Raw genomic sequence first — 22818 nt, 5'->3', positions numbered from 1 at the left:
TACTTGATATTCTTAATATTTAATAAAAATATATTAGAAGCTTTAACATTTTATTAATTTTATTTATAAATTATTATTTTTAGTCCCTTAAACCTTAAAATGCCCGTTTTGTAGTTTTATCTTATAAAAATATAATTTTTTTTTGAAAGATTAGAAATATAATGCTTACGTCCTCATAAAAATATGACTATACATAACATGTACGTAGTTCATCGATAATTGACATGTACTATCGGAAGTCCAAAAAAAGCTCTTTACTAAAATTCAATCATATAAATTAATATTTGTAATATGCATAAACCCGTGTTTTAAGAAACACGACTTAGCTCGATGTCATATATAAATTGCATCCAAATAAGAACATACTTCAAAACAATAACAACAATAAATATGTCTAAATTTCAAGATCTTGGTTTACAATTATGGTCGACTTTGATCGATCACAGGAATCAGTTCGAGTACGTAGGTAACTTCCTAAGCCTTTAGATTAAAGAAACAATATGAAGAAAAAAAATGTGGGAGAAAATTAGAATTGGTGAACCAATAACTTATTCCATTGTGATTTCAAAGTCAGCTCCAATTGGAAGATGATCACTTGGGTAGCTAAAATTGGGTAACCCTCCAATGACCTCTGGGCATTCTGATTCAGGAAGCTCTAGAAGGCTAATGGGTCTTATAGAGTCTGAAGGTGAGAAGAATATATAATCAAGAGTACCGGTGAAGCCAGGAGTGAAGTTTGTAAATGACGGTTCTCTCCCTAGTGTAGTAGCATACACACTACTAAGGGGCAATGGAAGCTCTTCCAAGCATTCAGGCGATAATTCAGAAGAAGATTTGCCAGAAACAAGGCATTGGTATACCTAAATAATTATGAGAAGTAACAAATGTTAGGCTTTCAACTTTTTAGGGGTAAAAACGGAAGTGTGTTAAATACCGACGATGTTATGGATTTTTTAGTATGATATTGTTTTAAAACTAAATTACAAAAAATTGAAATAAAAGACATTTGTTTAACAAATGTGTCTGAAGGTCGTTCTTTCGGACTTAATCTACGTGAGTGTCTTAGTCATCACTATGTGTTCTAGGTCGACTGCTACGTCGATTTCATGTTAACATTCTAATAAATTTCTACTTTATGACAGTTTTAAAACGTTCACGAAATGTAAAAGGTCAGGTTTTCGGAAAAAATATAAGGTAGAGGTGTATGAGATTATCTAGCCTAATTTTCTGTGTGTGTTTATGCCATGTAGCCTTGTTAGCCTATGTTCTAATATCACTAACCAATCACTAACCAAGAAAGAACTCATACTCAATACTAACTACAGTTCAATGGACAAATACCATTTTTTTTTTTTTCAGAACAAGAAAACGTTTTGCAAAAGATAAATCGAGATAGATAACAAACCTTATCCCCTGGGGTTGAATTGAAGTCGCCAGCCAAAAGTATCGAGGGGGTGCATTCGAACTTCTCAGATACTAATGTTTTGAATCGAGCTAGGCGTGATAGAAGATATTTGGCCTGGGCGAGCTTGACATCAGCCCATTCTGGATCCCTGTAATAAAATACACGCTTTTGTTACATATTGGGTGGATAAGGTGTTGTTCAATAGAATAGGTCCCAAAAGTAAAAGTAAAAGTAAAATTTTACCAGTAAAGATGGGTGTTTGCAACGATTACCACATGATGAAAAGGCTTCTTGAGTCTGAAAGCAGCCATAATTCCGACACAATCACGTTTCAGTCTCACACGGGGATCGTTAGGATCCCCACGATCCGCTAGTGTAGTTTTTGGTGATGAACCTAAATTTACGTATTTGAATTAGCTACTAACGGCCACGACAAAGCTATATAAAAAACTTATCGCCATTTGTTTTGTGTTTTTTTTATATATAAAACGAATTGGAGACAGAAAGCAACAGAAATAAACCATGGATAATGCTCATACCAATTCTTCCTCAGAAATACAGAAGAGGCATATAACTCATTTTCTTTCATGATTTGTCATCAACAACTTCTCATGCTATTACTTTCCTTTCAAGACTCTTCATGAAGAGGTAGACTAAGCTAAAATAAGAAATGTCATTCATCATCGGAAGTGTGAGATCCCACATCGGTTGGGGAAGAGAACGAAACATTTTTTATAGGGGGTGAAAACCTTTCCCTAACAGACGCGTTTTAAAAACTTTGAGGGGAAGCCCGAAAGGAAAAGTCCAAAGAGGACAATATCTGCTAGCAGTGGGTTTGAGCTATTACAAATGGTATCGAGGATTCTGAGCCCCGGAGGGGGTAGACACGAGGCGGTGTGCCAGCAAGGACGCTAGGCTCCGAAGGGGGTGGATTGGGAAGTCTCACATCGATTGGAGAAGGGAACGAGTGCCAGCGAGAACGCTGGGTCCTGAAGGGGGGTTGGGGATTTTGAGATCTCACATCGGTTGGGGAGGAGAATGAAACATTCTTTATAGGGGTGTGGAAACCTCTCTAGCAAACGCATTTTTAAAACCTTGAGGAGAAGCCCGAAAGGGCCAAAGAGAACAATACGTGATAGCGATGGGCTTGGGTAAAAGATTGGGACTGGACTACTGGGAATTTCCGTTTGTCTCCCTAAGAGATAGTTGGTTGGAACATGGAAGGGCTAAACACTTGGAATTTGAAAGAGAAAGCGATCGTGGCTGGATGTTGCCTTCAGAGCGCTCTTGTGGCACTTGTGGAAAGAGAGAAACGCTCAAGCGTTCGAGGACAATCTATTTTTTTGTAACCTCGTACAAATTAGTACTTTCACAGCCTCTTCATTTGCAATGCATACCCCTCTGATGTTTCTTATATAAAAAAAAAATAATAATAACAATAATTGCTACAATAAGGAAGTTACCCTTGCTTGATTCAACATCGTGACTTGCACTGTTCTCTTCACAAGAACAATCATCATCTTGCATGGAGTTTACAAGATCATTGTATTCAATTCTATCTTCTATGATCAACTCAGCACTGAAACCGTTGAGGAAATAAATGTTACACAAGATGCAGATTATAAGGAGATGCAGATTAAAATTTTCTTTTTTTAATCAAAGATATAGGTAAGATGATAGTAGTGTCTGCAATAAGAAGCTATTTTTCTTTAAGAAAGAGTAAGATTTAAAAAAAAAAAAAAACAAATAAAAAATAGCATACTTTTCACGCTTGAAAAAGATCCCACATCCATCACGCTTCTGCCCGCTTCTCTGAATATATAAGCTGGAATATCCACATCTTTCCAAATTTCCATTGTAAAAGCTATCATATTCATCAACTTCCTGGGCAGTTTCACAAAAATTATGTGCTTAATTAGAATTTTGAATTAAGGGAAAACATTAGGAGGAGGAGCAGTTATAATGAGCTTCAGTCACTCTTAATTCAAATAATTCAGGTCATCTATAAATGTTCCATGCAAGTACTTCAGGTTTTCAACTTGGATTTTTTATTCTCTTAAGATAAGATACGAAATGGAATTACAAGAAACAATACATGTTTAGTAACAACGCTGTCCACTTGCTCAAAAATCTACCTCTTTCAACGGGGTACTTCACCGATTTTCGTTGCACGTTATAGACAACCTTCACAGCTTCGTCACAAGACACAATTAAATTTTTTTTTTTTCTAATTTAAAAAAATTAAGAAAAAAAATCAGTGCAACATAACTGAAAAGCTTATATCCCAATATCTTGTGCAGTGCAACATAACTGACCCAGAATTACTTTTACAAGACTTAATGGTTTAAGTTTATAGCACATTTTGAAGCCACTACATATGGATGTGTAAACTAAGAGATTTCAATCCTTTTTAACAGAACAATCTAAATTACACTACAAGTACACTTTGTTGCTGCACTGACATCTTGTGAGTTTGGTACAATGTACAATCTCAGTTTTCTCATTGCCTTGCAATTCTATTTCACACTAAATGCCTTTACATATTTCAATTGAGATAGAGAAAGAGAGAGATAGAGGGTCAAACCTGTAGACAGAGAAAATCGGCCTCAAGATTCTTAAGAACTGCTAAAATCGCCTGCGATCGAGCTTTCCACCTGTAAATCAGATATTAAACCTACTACAAGTTCAAAAATATGAACGAAGAACAGCTTGCTTTTTTTGGCTCTATAATAGAAGTTATTACAATTCTCACAATCCCAACTGTTCTTACCCTTTGCTATCAGAAATGTGTAAAAAAGACCAAATCAACCATAAAACAAATTAACATTCTAAGTTCAACACTGAATCTGTCATCCAGCATGAGAACTGGATATCAAACAATACATATTAAATGGTACAGGATGTTAGCCATTATGATAGAGGGGAAAATGAAGGAAGCATAGCACCATTTGCGGCATCACTTTCCACCATACCTATCCACTGTGCCTTAATAAAGATTAAAAAAAAATCCCAATAATCAGTTGATAAAAATTAGGAAATAAAAAAGATATATACCTAAGGCAAGAGGATGGAGAATGTGGAAAAAAAGAACTCTTCACATAGACCTACAAAAGAAATACAAAAACAATGGTTAATATGCAATGTGATCTGATATCTTAAAACAAAATAAATTAGTCCAATTGAATATACTAACCAAAAAAAATGAACGCTATCCTGTCATTGAATATGTCATAAGATTCATATGCTACAAAAGATGGACTTCCAAAAGTTCCAGCCATTGGCATTAATTATCTTTGACCGATATGCCAAGAAAATATATGAACCTTATCTACGGTTAGCACTTTTCATGAAAAGTAGAGTCCAAAATCATCAAGGAAAACGAGATATATTCAATAATTTCAACAGTATAACAAATGCATAAAAATATAAAGAAAGTTGCTTGAATCCACGAAGAACTAGAATTATGTTCATACACATTGATGCAAAATCAACCCACTTCTGCTTATATACTACTCACGGGAACAAGAGGTTTTTAAAAACAACATTATTGGATGGCATGGCAAGAAGCATAAAACTGAACTAAAGAATAAAAAATGAAATGAATCAGAAAGTGTCACCCACCTGCGCTAAAATATTGTAAGAAACGAAACGAAATCTGATACCTGCAGTAGCAATATAGAAATGCCAATTTTAGATAACGTACAAGTATCAAAAAAGATGTTTAAATGAGATAAATCTATCAACATACACTGTTCATTCGAAATATAAGAACCTACAAGTCTAATCTAACCAAATGGCCAAATCCAGAGCAGGAAAAACATGATCATGACCAATCAAAATCGCCATTTCCATTCCATCAAAACCACGGGAATAAACATACCGTCAGATTTACTTCTTGAGTAAATGTCAGCCCCTTCCACAGAGATAAACTTCGGATGTTTTAGTGCTTGTACTCCACTCATGTTACGGACAATATTTCTGCCAGTAATAGAACGTATAAAGAAGAAAAACATGAGCCAAAGCGAATAACAACTCAAAACAATTACTCTGAAAGCATCTTAAACAATTACTTAATCAAAGAATTTTCAAAACATGGAATGTTGTTTTGTTGAACACAACTCTCTTTGTGGGAAACACTCGCAATTTTTATTGAGACCAATCGAGAAGAGAATACAAGACACTCTCTTGAGAATACTATTACTTTTTATTGTTTTTGGATTTCTTGGATGAATAACCTAGGTAGGGTGGAGGGTATTTATACTAGAGCCTACGCAATTTAGACCTAACGAATCTAAATCTTCCTCCTAAAATCTCGAGATATCTTTCCTAAAATCTCTAGGCTCGTATTGGACTTGACTCTATTGGGCTAGTGATGATATTTCAACATGTTTTCCATTCTAAACTCACTGCAGTGAAAATTAACCATACCATTCTTGATTCCATAAAAATAAACAGCTGATTGGAAACAGAACAACTCCAGAAGCAATAACCTCACTCTTATCATTTCACTATGACTCCCTCGGCATCCTTCAACCAATAATCGTAAGTAGAAACAAGAGGAACGCTAATATTTTCGTCCATCACTCAAAAACTCTCAAACGCAAAAACAAAAACAAAATCAACTAGGTCATGCTCCCAAAAAACTCCTAAATCGGTGCGTTAATCCGCAGTGGCTTCGGAAGCGGATATAGTCGATGAAGGATTAGTACTACAATCAATTCACTACCATAACATAATGCGAAAGTAAATTCGAGCTTCAGAGAGAGAGAGAGAGGAAATTACCTGGTTATAGCGCGAAGGGGAAGCTGAGGGAGAGAGAAGAAAGCTGCAAGCATAATAGTTGAGTTGAGGAAGATCGTAAGAATATATATGTATGTAGAATGGATGGATTAGATGGAGGCGGTGGAAGCCGAAACAAGAACGGGCAGCTACCCGAATTTGTGTTTCATGAAACACTTAGAATAACCGATGAGGTCAATTGTAGCAGCCAAAGGCTTTGGTAGATCTTATATATATATATATATATATTTGTATTTATGAATTTGTAAATTTTTATTTAAAAATTTACATCTAAATAAAAATAAAAACAAAAATTTAAAAATAGACCCAAAAAAAAAAAAATCTAAATATTTATTTAAAACAAGGTTTGATTTTATTTTTTAATATTTCAAAACCTATTTGAATAGGCTCTTATAGTTTTACTTTGGGCTTCCTAAAAAGCCTCGTACCATTGTGGGGAGTTGTGATTCCTAACATGGTATCAGAGTCATGCTCTAAATTTAGTCGTGCCAATCGATTGGTAAATCCTCAAATGTCGAATAAAAGACTCCAAAAAGAAAAAGAGTCAAATGTCGAATAAAAGAATTCGACTCCAAAAAGAAAAAGAGTCAAGCCTTCTCGAAGGCACGAAGGCAGTAAAAAATGACTAAGACTCCAAAGGAGTTGAGCCTCGATTAAGGGGAGGCGTGCTTTGTTCGAGAGGAGGTGTTGGATGATGAAAGTCTCACATCGGCTAATTTAGGGAATAATCATGGATTTATAAACAAAGAATACTCTTTCCATCGGTATAAGGTATTTTGGGGAAGCCCAAAGCAAAGCCATGAATGCTTATACTCAAAGTGAATAATATCATACCATTGTGGAGAGTTTTATCAACAAACACTTATAAATTTACCTTAATTATCAACAAACATGCAAATGTAAAGATGTGTCCTTTTAGTATGTCACGAGCCCAAATATTACCATACAATTGTAAATAAAAAGTTCGGGGAAAAATAATCAAATAAGTAAAAATAAAAATAAAATTATTTATTTAAATGAAAAAAAAATAGTTATAACCCACTAACATATGGTATAAATAGACCAAATTGTAAAAAATTTACAAAATTTAGAGTTAAATTGATACGGTAATTAATTTGGGGTAATTAATTTGGAGTATCACTTTTATTGTTAAATAAATTAAGTAAGTACTTATATGTTGAAATTTGAAAATGCTAATTTATAATTTAGTAAACACAAGCGTTTGTGAAATTTGAAAATGCTAATTTTATTCAGACTTGCATTCTTTTCATTAGAATAATATCCAACAAAATACCAAATATCTCTTCTTCAAACAACAAAGTTAACCCGAGCATAGCTGAGCTAATTAAAAGTAAAAATGATAAAATAATACTCTTATTTACGAGACAAAAATAAGAAACTCGATATCGTTTCTATGCGATGAAAAACGAGAATCAAGAACAATTACCTCTGATTAATTAGGAAAAAAAAATTATCAAATGACCATTTAAATTAAAGGGGATAAAAGAAAGAGAAAACAAGAGGTCTTGTGGTTAATCAAGAAGTTCTACAAAATCTTTCGCCCATAATTGAACGTAAGGGCAAATGTTTAAACAACAAAGATGAGAAAAGGGGTATAAAAATCTCTCGTATGACTATAAGTATAACGAAGTAAAACATGATAATGTGAGCATAGCTCAACGATAATTGAACTGTATTTCTTTTTTCAACCTCCGCTCTCTTAGTACTAAAAAAATGTATACGTTACAGAACCAAGTGCAAAAAGATGGATCAATGAGGAAAAATGAAAACTCCACCTGGAGTATTGAGGCCTCTCCCATTTATCTATGAGAATCGCAATAATGAGGAAATTTGCACCGGCAAGGATCAGTTCTCACCTACAAGAAGATAAATGTTTCCCCTTTATTCAACCATGTGAAGATAAGATGAAATAAGAGATCAACTTTTAGACTACATAAAATGATAGAATTTTGCATAGCATCCCTACAAACTCGAGGCAGACGAGTAGCGATTGGTCATGCGATACGTTCACCATATCTTAGGCAATGGGTTGAGATTTTCAACTTTGAAGCATGATTTAGTCATTCCATTCACATACATTTCAACCAGATTCCACACATTCAGTTCCATTATTATAAAAAAGTCTCCAACATTATAAACCGGGGTGGCCAAACAGGCGTTTTTGTAAGGCACAAATAGCACTTCAAGTGTAACGAGTTTCTCGATCGTCTCGAGAAAAGAGGCAAGAGGTGTCAGCTGAGTAAAGCAATAAGCATCTCACTTGTATAATCGAAAAACCGTGCGCAAAGAAAGTCTTTGCAATTGCAGGAATGAAAAGGTGATAGAAAGATTCAGGGTGAAAAAAATAAGGAAAATCCCTCTTTATGGGAAGAGAAACTTAGATTTGAATATAGCCTTAATGTGGATTATGCTGAAAAATAGGTTTCAAAAGGCTGTTAATGTACCCTTTGTGGCTATGATTGACTTTGTGGTTCCGTGACCTATATCCTATCAGATGAGCTTCAAAAAGCTTCCATGAGCCAAGCACCTCTTTGAGGACTTGAATCTATAGATTGAGCAAGAACAGGTTTAAACTAAAGAGGCGGGAGATTATTCGAACTCGAATGGGGGGGAAAGAAACGACCAGAAAGCTGGCGTTTTTAACTCTAAGCTTCCTCTCTTTACTGTTGTACTAGCCATTGTCATCACGAACATTATGATCGTGGAGACAGAAAAGCAATCATGGTCCATCTCATGATCAAATTCATGGCTAGCAAAGCAAGAGGCATGCACCTCTGACCATAGCCATGCCCCCTCAATATTCATCGGTTAAACTCGAATAACGTGGTTTAGTGATATCATCCAGTTTAACATATGCACTTATAAAGCTTTAGAATTGCCATGAGGCAGGATAACTGCCGTCTTGACATCATGAATAATAGATGCAGGTAAGTTAGGCTCATCATGTACGAGACGAACGGAAAGAACATAAGCATTAAATCTACTCACCTTGCGAAACGTAAAAGAAACCCTCCTAGGACCCCTTCTGATTGCACTGTCCTTCACCATGTCAATCTATTACAGAACATTTACACAATTTCAACTTCATAAATGAGAGTAGAATGTATAAGTTCACAGTTCCTTCAATTCAATAGCTAAGTGATAATGTTATTCGACACATAAACGTGCTTACACCCATGGTATCTAGCCTGGTTTACCCTCAATCTATCCAACAAGAACACAATTTAAACCACTACAACATTTGAAATAAACAAGACTATGAGAATATTATTATCTTTGTAGATAACTATCAAAGTAATACAAAGAAATCCAAATGTGTAACTCATCCTCAACCATTGGCCCAACTATTTGAAAATAAACTACAAGACCCCTTCATAGCTGTTAACATGTATAAACAGATAACTCTACAGATTTCGTAAATCGACCGTACTAAAACAGCAATTGTTCATGGACGATCTGATATACCTTGTGGTGAGGAATGTAATGATGCCAAGCATAACGTGCCTCGCCAGACAGTAGGAGCATAGACCGAGGTGGAAGGTAAATGGCTCTCCTCAGATAATTTGAGTCGTTTACTGAATTCTCCATTTTCAAATCTATACTTGAAGGGCATTTGTGCCAAGTGCCTTCGGTATACCTCCTAAACTCCATAATGCATGGCCCTGCTAAGGAAAGGCTGAAGATTAATCCTTCAAATGCAGAATGGGTGTCTATATGAGGAGACAAACCCACCCCAGGTGGGTATTCATTAACCTGTAATGTGGTATTGATTTCAGTCTCGTACTAAACATGACAACAACTTCAGATAGCATAACAAACAAGTTTAGAGTAACTCATCAAAAACACAGTGCATACAGTCAATTGGTCAAGAACAGCATCTGCAACATCCTCAGCGTTTGGAAACATGGAGATCCGATCAACTACATGGGAAACAAATGATGGAAGTCCGCCCAACTGATGTTTAGTATTAACATTTCTCGTCTACAAAAAACAAACACAGACAAAACCAACTGATTTTCAGTAATCACGAGTCCTGTCGTGGCAAAATCATTCAGTACAACAGACAGGAGGAATAAGGATAAGGCAAAAAGTTCTGCCACTTACTTGATAGCAAAATTCATATCCATAATGCTGAACTCTACGTTTCGCCAGATTATTCCAAGGCCGAGCATCAACTTCCAAGAGCAATTCCTGCAAAAGCACGAAAAATCATAAACAAAGGGGAAAAAAGGTCGAATCCTTTGACAGTACTCATAATCTAACTAAAACGCTCACCTCCTCTTCTTTAGCAGTGACGAAGTCGTGCAATAGGTAAAGTCCAGGAATGTTCAACTCCGAAGCCGACAAAGAAACTGAAACAGAATCGTTAAGCTGCGAAATGGATGGCCTGATGATGGAATAGCGTATGTGCAAAGTCCGGCCTCCGAGGAGAGGGCAAGGGCGGCCGTGTAGCGCCTCAAGAGCGGCTCGGGCGCTGGATTCTTCGGAAAAGCATACAATGACGCGAGTGCCGGTCTCGTCAGCTGCGTGAACCCCTTTCACGTCCCCAAAATCGCCAAAAACCGCCGCAACTGTCCGGTGGCTGATTCCGACGGCGGGTCCACAGTTTGCAACGTAGAGATTAGGGCTAGAAGACGAAGATCCATTCTCTCCCCTTGGACGGGCGAATCTTGGCAAGTCCATTTGCGGGGAAGAGTTGGCGGGTGAATGCGATTTGGGTTCCCGGCAGCCAAGTTTTTTATTTCAGTATTTTTCTTAAATTTTAAATTTAAAAATAAATAAACAAATTACCTATTTTGTTCTTAAAATTGAATAAGATTACTCTGTAATTATTGAATTTAAACAAATGTTTTAAATCATAATTAAGTTAAAATTTTAGGTATATATCTATTAATACCTAAATTATCAATTTTATATAAAAGTATTTATCAGATTAATAAGCTTTTGATTTTTTATTGTTTAATAAAAAGTTGACATTTAATACAATTAATAAATCTATAATCAGTCAAATTAACTCTCAGATTTTATTTTGTGTTTGAATAAATTAATAATTAAAAATGATTAAACTTTTAATTTAACATCTTGTTATACTAAAAATCCATCATTAACTATTCCAAATTTCTTGTTTAGGTCTTGTAAATTAAAAAAATAATAATAAGAATAATAAGAATTACATTCTCAGTCAGCAAAACTATGTTTAATATTTAATTTTGAATTTTTAGAAATTAGAAGGTTGTCTTATATTCTCCGTTATAAAATAATGTTTTACATTATTATATTAAAATTTATTTGAAAGAAATATTTTGTAAATATATATAAAGAAATTGTAAAATTTTCATGCAACGAAGGGTCAAACTTTCAGTAGAGCAACAACTTAGGATAACGAACTTGAAACAAGGAGACGGAGCAGGCAACGAGCGAGTGGTTAGTGGCTAATAGCACTTAGTTGATGACATTCCTCTCTACGGCTGGCACTCCATACAAAACAAACAAGTCTTGGGGATGAAACGTCCATGCAACCGTGTGGACAAAAAGTGCACAAAAGGAAAAGAGGTCCTCATGCAGAGTCACATAGCTCACCACCTATTATAATCAAAGGAAATTGGAATAACATTGGTTCTTTCGATAAATTGATGCATGAGCTGAGGGCTTTCACCCTAGGCTCGAGTCTTTATCCCATGAAAAATCCCTCAAAAAGATAAATAGAATAACACAAAACTATAAATATACTGTGCTTTTTAAACTTTACAGTCAATATACAATGAGTTCAAAATATGTATGCTTCTGATTCCCAGAGGAACAAAGTTTTGATCTCAATCTCAATCCCAATGGATATGTGGTGACTTTCATGTACACAACACAACAAAATGCAAGTGTCAATGTACCTCAAAAGGCTATGGTGACTTATTTCCAGATGAAACACTCCTACAAACCTCTCTCCCCATGCACCACGATGTTTGGTTTCGGCTCGGACTTGCAGTCGGAGAGTTTCCTCTGACTTGGCAGGCTGAGAATGTCATATTGGGATGACTGTTCGGGTGGCCGATAAGTGGCTGCCACGCATGGAGAGCAGACATGTGATCCCTGCAATTGTTCAACAGACTCATCCCTGGAAAACAACATGGTGCAGGTGAATTTGGGTTGTTGCACATAACATCCTCTTGTAGAACATCTGCAATTCTAGAGAGTATGATGTACGCCAAGTTTCCGAGCACCCGTGAATACGCTTCCAGAATCAAGTGCCCAACGTCCTATGAAATTCAAACAGAAACTGAAATGATTTCTGGTTTTAGTGTGTCAACGAGAACAAAACTCAGAGTCCCAACATACTATGCTTTCGGGTTTATTACGACTTATTATTATTATTGTACTCAAAACTACCATCCAACAAAGATCTCAATGTAAGATTTCGTACTGTAATAAAAGAATCTAGTTATCTAAAAAGGCGACGTAATATACTGACTGACTCGACGAATAATGAAAGCAGAAAGAACACATACCTTCCCATATTGGATTTTTGAGATATCTAGAAAGGTTTGAGGATGATTTGGATATTTTGATTTCAGTAGCTGTAGAAGAATATCGGCTCGATAAGTGAGTAATTTCGACTTATTCATACCAGCCATTTTGTCCTTGACAAAAGGCCAGGAAGTTCGAACTGGAGATTTGTTGCCACTTTGTTCGGTGTATTTCTCTTTCAAGGTGAATATTGCAGCTTCGAGGCGGTTTATAGCCTCGAGGACTCCATGGTCGGATTCTAGATTAAGCTGATTCAGCATGTTCTCGGCTGGACCAGATTCTGATATCAGAATCTTGTAAAGTTCTTCACCGAGGTTTGCTTTTCCAGACTGTTCAATTCATGGTAGCCAAAAAAAATTACACATATATTCAGATTTGCCAGGTTCAACATATTCATGCAATACTCACAAGAAGCGTCATTTTTCTTTAAAAAAAAGTATAACATTACAAATGTAAGAGCGGAAATGCGAAAGCCCACCACTAACAGATATGGTCCATTTTGGCCTGTTATGTATCGTCGTCAGCCTCACAGTTTTTAAAATACGTATGTTGGGGAGAGGTTTCCACACCCTTATAAGACATGCTTCGTTTCCCTCCCAACCGATGTAGGATCTCACACGATATTTCAACCATTGTATGCTCAATTTTGCGAAAATTTTTGTAGTATGAAATGAAGGAGTATAAAGATAAGAACTCATGGATGGTTCTTAGCTGATAGAATTGTATTCTATAAGTGAATAGAGAATACTCACAGCTCGGACTGCCTCCCTTATAACAGTTGGTACGGGCATTTGACACAAAATGCTTTCATTGATGGATTTGGCAGCTTTGAATACTTGATGTACAACTCGGCCATGGTTGAGCAATTTCTTCCTCTCATTCTCAGATAGTCCAGTGGATGGTACTCGTGGTAATGGAAGCCACCACCTCATGCTTTGGTCCATACTCTTGCTTCTTCCTTCAGCCCTGCTACCAACTTCTGCATACCAAAACTCAGTCTTCGCCATTGAATCCAGTGTTCCCTGTAATAATAGAAAACAGCATATAATTCAGGCAGATGAGCTATAATTTAAGCAAGTACGGATGGTAATTAGACCACCTACAATTAGAATGGAATCTAACTTCTGGAGAGCTGGAAGATTCACGTGGACATCTCCCCGAACCTTCGGAGTCATTATCTACAGAACATTTGTGCACAAAATCGCATTAATATGAGATTCAAAAACATGTTTCCCAGTTCTAGTTGCAACTAAATCACAACTAACCTCCATTACTCTACCGCTCGTACCATTTTGCTTTGTAGGAACCAATTCAACCATATAGTGAGTAGGAGAGAGCAACCAGTTCATTTCCCTTCTCCATTTACTCTTCCTCTCCTCAGGAAGAGGTTCCAATTTCCAGAATTCTCCAAAAACCGAGGCTGCAAAACCTTAATATTATTTTGAGGTGGAGACGAGGAATGGATGGCAAGTACATGACATATTTAAGCAAAAGGGTCCACTATGATGAAATAGAAATGCAATTTAATGTCTACCGGCTAGATTGTTGATGGCATTAGACAGTGACAAGGCAGAGCTGAGCCCTTTCTGCCCTCCTGTGACATCTTCACCAAGCAATAGTTTTGTGAACTTTTCTTTCATTGCTTCCACGTCTGAATCCTGAACGGTGTGATCATGTTTCTCTTTCATGTATAATTTCTGAGGGCTTTCTGCTAGTCCCCACTCATCCAAATCCTGCTCGTCCCTAGGCATTGCCAACCATTTTGAGGAGAAAGATCCACAAGCATCCTTGCTAGAAGAACAGCTTGAATCATGATCCTCCAATGAGTCAGTTGTACCTGATCCGCTTTCATTTTCATAGGTTTGATTGTTTAAAACGCAACTCTCAAGACCATTAAAAATCATAATCCCTGAATCCCACGGAAAAATTGTTTGTCAATAATAACTTTAGGTTATATTACATTTAAGCAAACAAAAAAGCGAGCAATCAAGAGGAGAGTTCTTTTGTATTCTCAAGTTAATTATGAAGAAGAAGATACAAGATAAAGACACTTGTCTAAAATATCAAAGCAGTATGATTAATTTGCTGTGCTCATAATTACTGATGTGAAGACATACACCTCCTAAGGCTTTCTAATATAGTGTATCGTGGATCTTCCTCGGGAAAAAAACTAATTAGGCTTCCAAAATCCACCAATTATGGATCATTCCTTCTGTTGTTGAAAGTTTTATTATGTGATCATCTGATGAATCTAGGGATCAAAATTTCGACATTCAATGTTTTTTAGCTCCTTGCGGGTAAAATATTGTTCACGAGGGAATCAGACATGAGGGCTAAATACTAAACAGGAGTTATTGGCCTGAGTTAGCGGCAATTAGGGATTGGTTAATGGGCACGACCTTCACTGGATTCTCATGTGGATCTTGCCCATTGGAAATGAAAGGAGAAACGACAAATGACAGGTCCCTGTTCTAGAAAAATTGAATAACGGGGAAAATTTACCCATGCTAGTTCTAGACAAGCAGATGCGAATGCAAAAGCAACTCTTCTAAGAATAATTAGGACTTCGCATTTACACAAACTGTAGAACAATTACGTTCTACAAATTTTAACTATTTATAATGACTTTCATCAGAAAATGAACAGCCCAAACGAAAGCAAAAACTTTTGTAATTATTGTTATTTGGACCCTAGTTAGATATTCTCATACTACTTCCAAGAAAGAATACGACCATCCAGAACTGCTCCAAAGCCAACTGGCTCAAGTCACACCGCAAAGTTGGTCTTTTCTGGCAATTTGGATACTTGTCTTAAGGTATGTGATCTTCTTCGCCCAAAAATTTGTCCTCTTCGTCTGGCATGTTGGAAGCTCAATAATCACTAAAATTTTACATCAATTGTCCTTCTTCGCCCATTTTTTTTTTTTTTTTTCCGTCTACCTGAGCTATATTTTCGAAATTATTTTTACACCCGCTGAGCCATCCGTGGAAAACTGATAAATAGGAAGCCGAAGAAATCTAAATTCACGGAGTTCTCTCCTGGACACATCACTCATGTGCTAAGCACGAACAAAGTCAAATGGACCAAGGGCTGTTATCTTTAAAACAGAGCCCGGAGGGGATCAATTAGGGTCCACAGCAGAACCAAAAATTTTAAGCTTTTGGCACGATACGTAATCTGTGCTCAAAATAACCATGGTATTCAAAGAAATAACATTCTTTTCTGGAAAGAAAATAGAGGAAAACTAATAGAAAAGGCTAAACTTCAATCTTTAGCTTATTTAATCCCTTGGCTAGTAATATCTTAAATTACTATATTAGAATTAGAATCACATGATCATCCTTTGATCAAGGATTTGGATGGTCCCAAGCAGCCAATCTGAGCATAACACGGTAAATAAAGCTCCAATCACCATCTCAAAGATCGATGATTTAGTCCACACTCCCACTATTGTAAAACAAAAAGAAGAAGAAGACTACCATAATAGCCCATGAGATTTTACCAAATGAATTAATAAATTTTCTTCCTCAATTACTATAGTTTTTGCAGTTTTTTTTTTTTTTTTCTTTGGAGTTCAACATATTGGGGTGGGAATAAGTACAATATTCCCTTATTCATCGTGTACATGCTCCGAGTGTACCTTACCAAATCCCTCAATGTCCCATAGTTTTGAAGTTGCACTTTATGTAAAAATAAATAAAGAAATAAACTCAATGAAGCATTTCTCCTACCCAACAAAATCCTGAATATTAAAATCTCTTCGTCAATCCAAACATAACTCAACTGATAAGATCTCTCTCTCAAAACTTGAAGGTTCAGTCTCCTCTTCAACACCCACTGAAGTTGAAATAAAAAAAAATTAAAAAAAATGAAGAGCAAAAGAAAATAACACAACCCCCAACAGTCAATGCATAGCACTAGAAACCCACACGTTTAATAAATACTGCTTTACGTGTTTTGATGTCCTCAAGTATAATAAATACTGCGCTCAGAATCATAACTGAAGGCACCAGAACTTGCAAGGGTCTAACCAATGAGTCAGGCTAATAAGAGACAGGGGAGAACTTGGTAGTAATATGTGCCTACTGACCCATCGTTTCCCTCGAGCCCCCTTAATTTCTTTACCAACCACACCAAGCACGTTCTTTACTCTCTACCTGGCCCACCGTCCTCGCCCCCTTTCTTTTCAACTTCGCCATAGCCTTTCTTTGCAATAAAGAAATTGGAAGGGGAAAAAATCCTTTGTAGCATGTGGACGTTGTGAGTGTATTTCAAAATGATATAGCTAGTCAAACCTGTACGAATAAAAAATTGTCCCAGCAGCAAGTGGAGTTATTTCTAATTTTTTAAATTCAAATCCATGGTAGCTACTCCTTTAATTAACAGTGAGATTTATGTACTAAAATCTAGCAGAAGCCAAAAGTAGTAATAAAATTGAATTTGATGCTTTTATAGGCAAGTAGTACTCATGCGTGAAACAGTAAAGGAAGCTAAGACTCACTCTCTTGCTCGTCCATGTCCAGGCTGACTCCTCGGTCCCTTGTGCAGCAAGCCAGGCTTCTCCGCATCGACATCATCTTGTTATCTTTTCTGGAAGCTTGAGGCTGTGGAGGAAATACAATCGATCAAAATCACTTGAGACTTGCAACACGCGCCCACTGCATAGACATAAGGATGGCGAAGAAATTTTTAATCCAATCAAACCTGTTTTGAACTTCCGTCGATGTTTCAGCTAAATATGTATGATTAGCATTTGATTTGCATTTAAAATAATCAGATCAAGAAAACGAAAAAGTCAACAGGACCGAAAAGTAAAAGAAAGATCATGGAAAAGAAAACGAATCCAGTTCTCAAAAGATGCATTAAGGAAACTTCGGAAAAGGCAGAAACACAATGTTGGGCGCCGAGAAAGGTCGCAAACTTCAATAGACTTACAGTACCACTAAATATCGAACAAAACAAGATGTCAAGAGCTCGAACACCATTTCCTCACCAAATATCGCTTCAATTTCTGTAGCTTACGACAAACTATTCAGGAAAAATGCGACACACAAATAACAGTGTAGGAAAAAGAAAACAAATAAAACTATCCTAGTGAATCGAGAAGTCTTACAGAACAAAGAAAAACCTCGAACAAACAAGCCCTAGGATCTAGCGCAAATAAGGCACAATGCAAAAGTAAAGCCAAACCACCTGAGACCGGAAAGCGGATTTCACAGCAGCGTTTCACGGCCGAGCTGGAGCATCATTTCTCAATAAACTCAATCTCAAAAGCTACTGCACAGGAAGCTCCACCGAACTCAAAGCGAAAAAAAACACTCCCATTACAGAGCTTCGGGAGAGTGAAAATGGCGGATGGATATACAGAGTGCAGGAAGAAGGAGAAGAGTTAGTACTTAGAGAGAGAGAGAGGATCCGTACGAAATGGAATAGACGTGAAACTTACGTACAGTTTTGGCGCGTGATACGACGCGCAGCAAATCCATCTAGACCGTCGGTTTAAGCATAAACAAAGTGAGGCTGCACGTTAGATTTCACGCCATTTTCTGACGTGGCATTTTTAATTCCAGATGGATTAAAAGTGGGGCCCACCCATTTATTGGATCCGTTTTGGCGGTTTCTTCTTATTTTACACTTCCATTTTCAAAAAACAATCATTTTAGTTTGTTTTTTTCCCTTTCATGATATTGTAAACAAAAAAAGAAAAAAGAATAATTAATAATAATAATCGATACCGTGACCATGACTTCTACTATAATCTCTAATATAAAATTTCTATTGTAATCTTTCGTCCAATCTTAAATCAATATGAATAATAAAAATAAATAAATAAAGACAAATTTTATAGTTGTGGGATTGTTTATTTAATTCTCGATCAAACATCTTACAAATTATTAATTTTTCAATTTTGTATAATCTATTAAACTATTTTTTTTTAGTAACAAATTTATTAAGCTACATATATTAATATTATTATACAATATAGAGCTCGAGATATCCATTCTCTCGAGGGTAAAGAGCTTCCAACACCCCACACACAAGCACCACCCAACTCGCTCAAGGGGACCAAAAAACGCCTGTCCATTTACCCCGGCCCTTGTTACCTTACCTTAACAAGCCCTCGAGCCTCCACAGCCAATTTGCCCCTAACAAATAATTTATACCCAAATCTTGGGCAGTTCATTTACAACAAAATAACAATTGAAACAAAATAAGGTTCTTAAGAATAACTCGCTTGATTTCATTTAGTTTGATACTGTCCAACAGCGCTGGTTCTTCCACATTGTTAATATACATTCGAACTGTTTCAGCTCAACAAAACCAAATACAAACACCACCCAACTAAGCATTCGAACTGTACATACCTCGTTGAGGAGCCATGGTCCACCCACAGACTGGGCCAACAAACCTTCCCATCTGTACAAAACTCTTTCAATGCTAAGGCACAATTGCACTTTTGATGGCAGTAAACTTTATAATAGTGCGGCATTCACTTTCCAATAACAAATGAGCTAAACCAATTCGTTCTTACGTCGCCTACGGTCAAGCGACGTATGCTCGAGTCTCTAACCTCAATTTAAGAAGAGGTTTTAAAAAACGAGGGCAGAGAGAAATTTTCAAAAGAAAGAAATCTATCAGAATGTACCTACAAGGCCTCCTACAATTTATTTTTAAAAGATTGAAATAATCATCCAAGCAATTGTGTTTTTGTTTTTGTTCATTTTTTAGTTCAACAAATTGTGGGACTAGAGATCCAATATGTGCATTGGTTAGAACATAAATCTTACATAAACTTTACCAACTAGCAACAAAGAGCCATTTGATTCCATTATTACCCAAAACCTACAGGTAAATGACCAGAATTTGGTGGCGAGAAACAAACTTCCTATGCTGTAAACATAAGAAAACTTCCTATCCTAGTCATACAGCTGACTAACCTTACCTATATTAGATTCCACCACAGCAGTAGATCAGATTCTAGGATGATAACCGAAAGGCCCTGAAAAGATTTCTTGGGCAAAATTTGATTGATAAAACTTGGAAAAGATGAACAAACAGAAAGAAAAAGATAAATAAACAGAAAGAAAGAAAGTGAAGAAGCACGGGTCGGTGTATTATCAAAAGATAGATTCCAAGTTGAGTAGTTTGAAAAGAAAAAGGCCTTAACGGTTTTCTAAAATGCCTATCAAAGAGAGTAACAACGGGTAACTAGGAAACTGCAATTAGAATAGTGGATAACCATCTTCAGAAAGATGCACAGATAAAAAGTTACTACATGTAGAGAACAAAAGTACGCTCTGTTGAGCAGGGTTGGCAAAGAACACAAAAAGATTCGACGACGGTGTGGTGTCAGACTGTAAAGTATTTCGATAAAGAAGATGCTAAAAGAAACCGGAGGGAGAACGTAGCTTTAAAAACGTAACAACAATAATAAGAACCAAAGTGAATAATTGTTGATGGAATTTTACTCGAAACGCACTGTGAATCCATGGAATAATTACAAAACCGAAGAATCGAGAAAGCGAATGACGCAAACGTGGACCACATAGACGCACTGCACAAACCATGATTAGTTCAAATTGACTGAAAGCACTTTTAGTTCCATTACTATTTGCTTTTCAAATGAAATAAGGCCGAAACCGTCTCCAAACAGAGAGATCAGGCTATAGCAAATATCGATTCCGCCAAATCAATCGTCAAGAACACACAAACATCTTGTCAAAAAGTAATCACAAATCAGATATTCGTCCAAAACGATTAAGTCAAATAAACACGCATTGATACCAACAATAATAAGTGTAAAGATCAATAAAACCTAGAGCGCAGAAGTGAGTTAAACCTTCGAATTCCAATAACGCAGCTCCTAGAAATGGATTTTTCAGATCTTAATAATAGTAAATTACAAGAGCGAAAACAATCCAAACCTTGGAAGATAATGCATCAGGAAAAAGACGCTAGATCCATGCAATCTTCATCGCGGTCTCGGATTCAGTTGATGCAAGGCGGGATCCAATTCGCCCAATTTTTCCCCCCTAACAGCAGAGGAAACTCAAGAACATGAACAACAAGATCAAGAAGCGAAACAGTTCCCGACCTGCACCAAGCGAATTAGAGACCGCCGATGACTGAACCAAAATAGGGCAGAGAGAAGGTAAAAACTATCGCCACCGCCATGAAAGAGACGAAAAAGAAGAAAGATAAGAAAGAAAGGGGAAAGAGGGAAACAGTTCAGACATTTAAGGCTAGTGGAACCCTATCGAGGAGTAGGGGTTGTGATTGCGTGATGCGAGGGTTATATATATTGGCAACAGACGAATGAGATTGGAACACGTGGCAAGAGCGATTATCGCATCGGTCGCGATTCAATTTCAAGCGGCGCATGGTGTAATAGCGCTTTGGTTTTTAATTTCAAACCAAGCGGGGGCCTCTTTTCCGCGTGGAGGTTAACAAAAAAGGTCATGGATTTCAAATTATTTACGAGAATGCCACTGTGCGTGTTGGGGACGACAATGGTCACAGTAATTGCACGTGCGCTTTTTGTTTTCCAGTGCCAACTCTCTCTTATAAATAATTATTTGATTTTTTAAAATTAAAGTTATAAACAATCCTCAATTTTTTCATATTTAAAAAGCAAACCAAATTTTTTAAAACTAAAAAATATATATTTTTATTTTGTTTAATTTTTTTTAAGAGATATAAAATCTATTATAAAATTAAAAAATTGAAAAAATAATAAAAAATGATTTAGGGTTTTTTTTTTTACTTTATTAGGAAAAATATAATAATAATTTTTTTGTTTTTTTTTTAAATATTTGTGTTAATTCCCAATATCATTTATAAACTAATTTCCAGGAAGTTTCTGGTGAGAAATTATCATTACAAACATAAGTTTCAACTGGTAAGATTTCGTAAGAGTGTGTAAACTTCTCTCTAACATACCCGTTTTAAAATCTTTAGGAAAAATTCAAAGAGAGCGTTATCTGATAGCGGTGGGCTTGGGACAACTATTGTCAATGTTTTATAAGGAGTTTCCTCGATAGTTCAATAGCTTCTAAAAACAACTTTACGATGCACCGGGAACCAGAGTTAGCAAAAAGACCACTAACTTGGGATTATTATCATTATTAGCGCTATTAATTAATACTATATCTAGCTTGCTCACAAATTATTAAAATATTGCATATATATATTATTTTTTAAAATTTTGTAAAAAAATAAAATAAAATTGATTTGGGTAAAGACAACTACCTAATATTTTTATTTGAGCCCATTCCTTTATTTTCTTGTTATACAATATTTAAAAAAAAAAATATAATAATATTTTAATTTGTAAAAATAAAATAAATAAATTAATTAAATTAAATGGGAAGGTCCATGGAATTGACTGCCGTGGTCAGGTCTCCAACCACATGGATTTCAAATGTAAAGATTCTCTCTCTATTATGGGGCATATTTTAATTACCCAATTCAGGGAGGACCAATAATTTTCAATTCCATACTTGATTGCACTTGCATTGGGGCATTTATGTTATTTTACTAATTATTGAAATTAAATTATTAAATTTAGATATATTTTAATGTACTTTAATTAAAATAAAACATTTTTCAAAGCACTATCAAAGTTTTTAATTGTATAATTATTATTACGTAAAAAAACCTAATAAATATGAAATTGATAAAAATAGTACAATAAAATAATACACACGCACACAATTATGCTTAATTAATCACCCCAATTAAATAGATTTAAAAAATATATATAATTTGCTTATATTAATATTTTGATATATATATTTATTTATTTATTTATTTTGATTCTACAGCTAGCTTTCGCACCCGTCTAAAAGCTTGCGGTCTTTTATTATCGATCTTCTTAGAATGGTTTTTCTTGCTTTCTCGGGTTTGAGTACCCACATTCTAATTATGGGTTTCCTTCACCACCTTCCTCACTCAGCCTTTGACGCTCACTTTTTTTTTTAGATTTGGGTGGTGATTGAATGTTATAGTTAGCGTGCTAGTCGGGTTGACCCTTGACTTTCTATTTCTTTTTTTTTTTTTTTTTTTTCAGAAAA

At 35.8% G+C, this 22818-nt stretch overlaps 3 protein-coding genes across 8 annotated transcripts; all 3 read right to left on the bottom strand.

Moving 5' to 3' along the window:
- Positions 1-366: 366 nt before the first annotated feature.
- Positions 367-8020, bottom strand: LOC111477068 (carbon catabolite repressor protein 4 homolog 4). Of its 2 annotated transcripts, XM_023121026.1 has the most exons (11): positions 8002-8020; positions 6188-6230; positions 5286-5383; positions 5027-5067; positions 4460-4509; positions 3990-4059; positions 3168-3289; positions 2869-2984; positions 1649-1799; positions 1406-1553; positions 367-860 (listed from the first exon to the last, which is right to left on the bottom strand). In XM_023121026.1, exons 3-11 carry the CDS (start codon positions 5365-5367, stop codon positions 549-551), a joined length of 1092 nt encoding a protein of 363 aa, XP_022976794.1. In that variant the 5' UTR covers positions 5368-5383; positions 6188-6230; positions 8002-8020; the 3' UTR covers positions 367-548. The 2 variants fall into 2 exon arrangements, with proteins under 2 accessions (XP_022976794.1, XP_022976793.1); XM_023121025.1 differs by lacking the exon at positions 8002-8020 and having other exon boundaries at positions 6188-6386.
- Positions 7793-10978, bottom strand: LOC111477075 (alkylated DNA repair protein alkB homolog 8). 2 transcript variants are annotated; one of them, XM_023121041.1, is made up of 6 exons: positions 10502-10978; positions 10331-10417; positions 10082-10207; positions 9692-9979; positions 9215-9280; positions 7793-8082 (listed from the first exon to the last, which is right to left on the bottom strand). In XM_023121041.1, the coding sequence occupies exons 1-6, from the start codon at positions 10907-10909 to the stop codon at positions 8026-8028; spliced, it is 1032 nt and encodes a 343-aa protein (XP_022976809.1). In that variant the 5' UTR covers positions 10910-10978; the 3' UTR covers positions 7793-8025. The 2 variants fall into 2 exon arrangements, with proteins under 2 accessions (XP_022976809.1, XP_022976811.1); XM_023121043.1 differs by lacking the exon at positions 10082-10207.
- An 850-nt stretch (positions 10979-11828) lies between these two features.
- LOC111477032 (rop guanine nucleotide exchange factor 14-like) lies at positions 11829-18319 on the bottom strand. Of its 4 annotated transcripts, XM_023120972.1 has the most exons (10): positions 17939-18319; positions 17686-17756; positions 17247-17349; positions 14280-14654; positions 14011-14165; positions 13849-13923; positions 13498-13767; positions 12727-13074; positions 12096-12477; positions 11829-12032 (listed from the first exon to the last, which is right to left on the bottom strand). In XM_023120972.1, exons 2-9 carry the CDS (start codon positions 17728-17730, stop codon positions 12121-12123), a joined length of 1728 nt encoding a protein of 575 aa, XP_022976740.1. In that variant the 5' UTR covers positions 17731-17756; positions 17939-18319; the 3' UTR covers positions 11829-12032; positions 12096-12120. The 4 variants fall into 4 exon arrangements, with proteins under 4 accessions (XP_022976740.1, XP_022976743.1, XP_022976741.1 ...); XM_023120975.1 differs by lacking the exon at positions 17686-17756 and having other exon boundaries at positions 17939-18317; XM_023120973.1 differs by lacking the exon at positions 17686-17756 and having other exon boundaries at positions 17247-17403; positions 17939-18316.
- Between the last annotated feature and the right edge of the window lie 4499 nt (positions 18320-22818).

This window comes from Cucurbita maxima, unplaced genomic scaffold (assembly GCF_002738345.1).
Source record: "Cucurbita maxima cultivar Rimu unplaced genomic scaffold, Cmax_1.0 Cma_Scf00003, whole genome shotgun sequence".
NCBI classification, from domain to species: Eukaryota; Viridiplantae; Streptophyta; class Magnoliopsida; order Cucurbitales; family Cucurbitaceae; genus Cucurbita; species Cucurbita maxima.
The sequence above is the reverse complement of the archived record's forward strand: the minus strand, read 5'-3'. Positions and strand labels throughout refer to the sequence as shown.

Coding starts and splice junctions, on each gene's coding strand:
- LOC111477032 (XM_023120972.1), bottom strand. CDS start 17,730: ATGGTGTTCGAGCTCTTGACATCTTGTTTTGTTCGATATTTAGTG. Junction 13,924..14,010: donor CGAGCGGTAGAGTAATGGAG/GTTAGTTGTGAT, acceptor AATGTTCTGTAG/ATAATGACTCCGAAGGTTCG. Junction 13,768..13,848: donor AGTTAGATTCCATTCTAATT/GTAGGTGGTCTA, acceptor CTATTATTACAG/GGAACACTGGATTCAATGGC.
- LOC111477075 (XM_023121041.1), bottom strand. CDS start 10,909: ATGGACTTGCCAAGATTCGCCCGTCCAAGGGGAGAGAATGGATCTTCG. Junction 10,418..10,501: donor TCACTGCTAAAGAAGAGGAG/GTGAGCGTTTTA, acceptor GTGCTTTTGCAG/GAATTGCTCTTGGAAGTTGA. Junction 9,980..10,081: donor CTGTTCTTGACCAATTGACT/GTATGCACTGTG, acceptor ACCACATTACAG/GTTAATGAATACCCACCTGG.
- LOC111477068 (XM_023121025.1), bottom strand. CDS start 6,240: ATGCTTGCAGCTTTCTTCTCTCTCCCTCAGCTTCCCCTTCGCGCTATA. Junction 4,060..4,459: donor TCTCCATCCTCTTGCCTTAG/GTATATATCTTT, acceptor TCTGATTTACAG/GTGGAAAGCTCGATCGCAGG. Junction 861..1,405: donor ATTCAACCCCAGGGGATAAG/GTTTGTTATCTA, acceptor ATAATTATTTAG/GTATACCAATGCCTTGTTTC.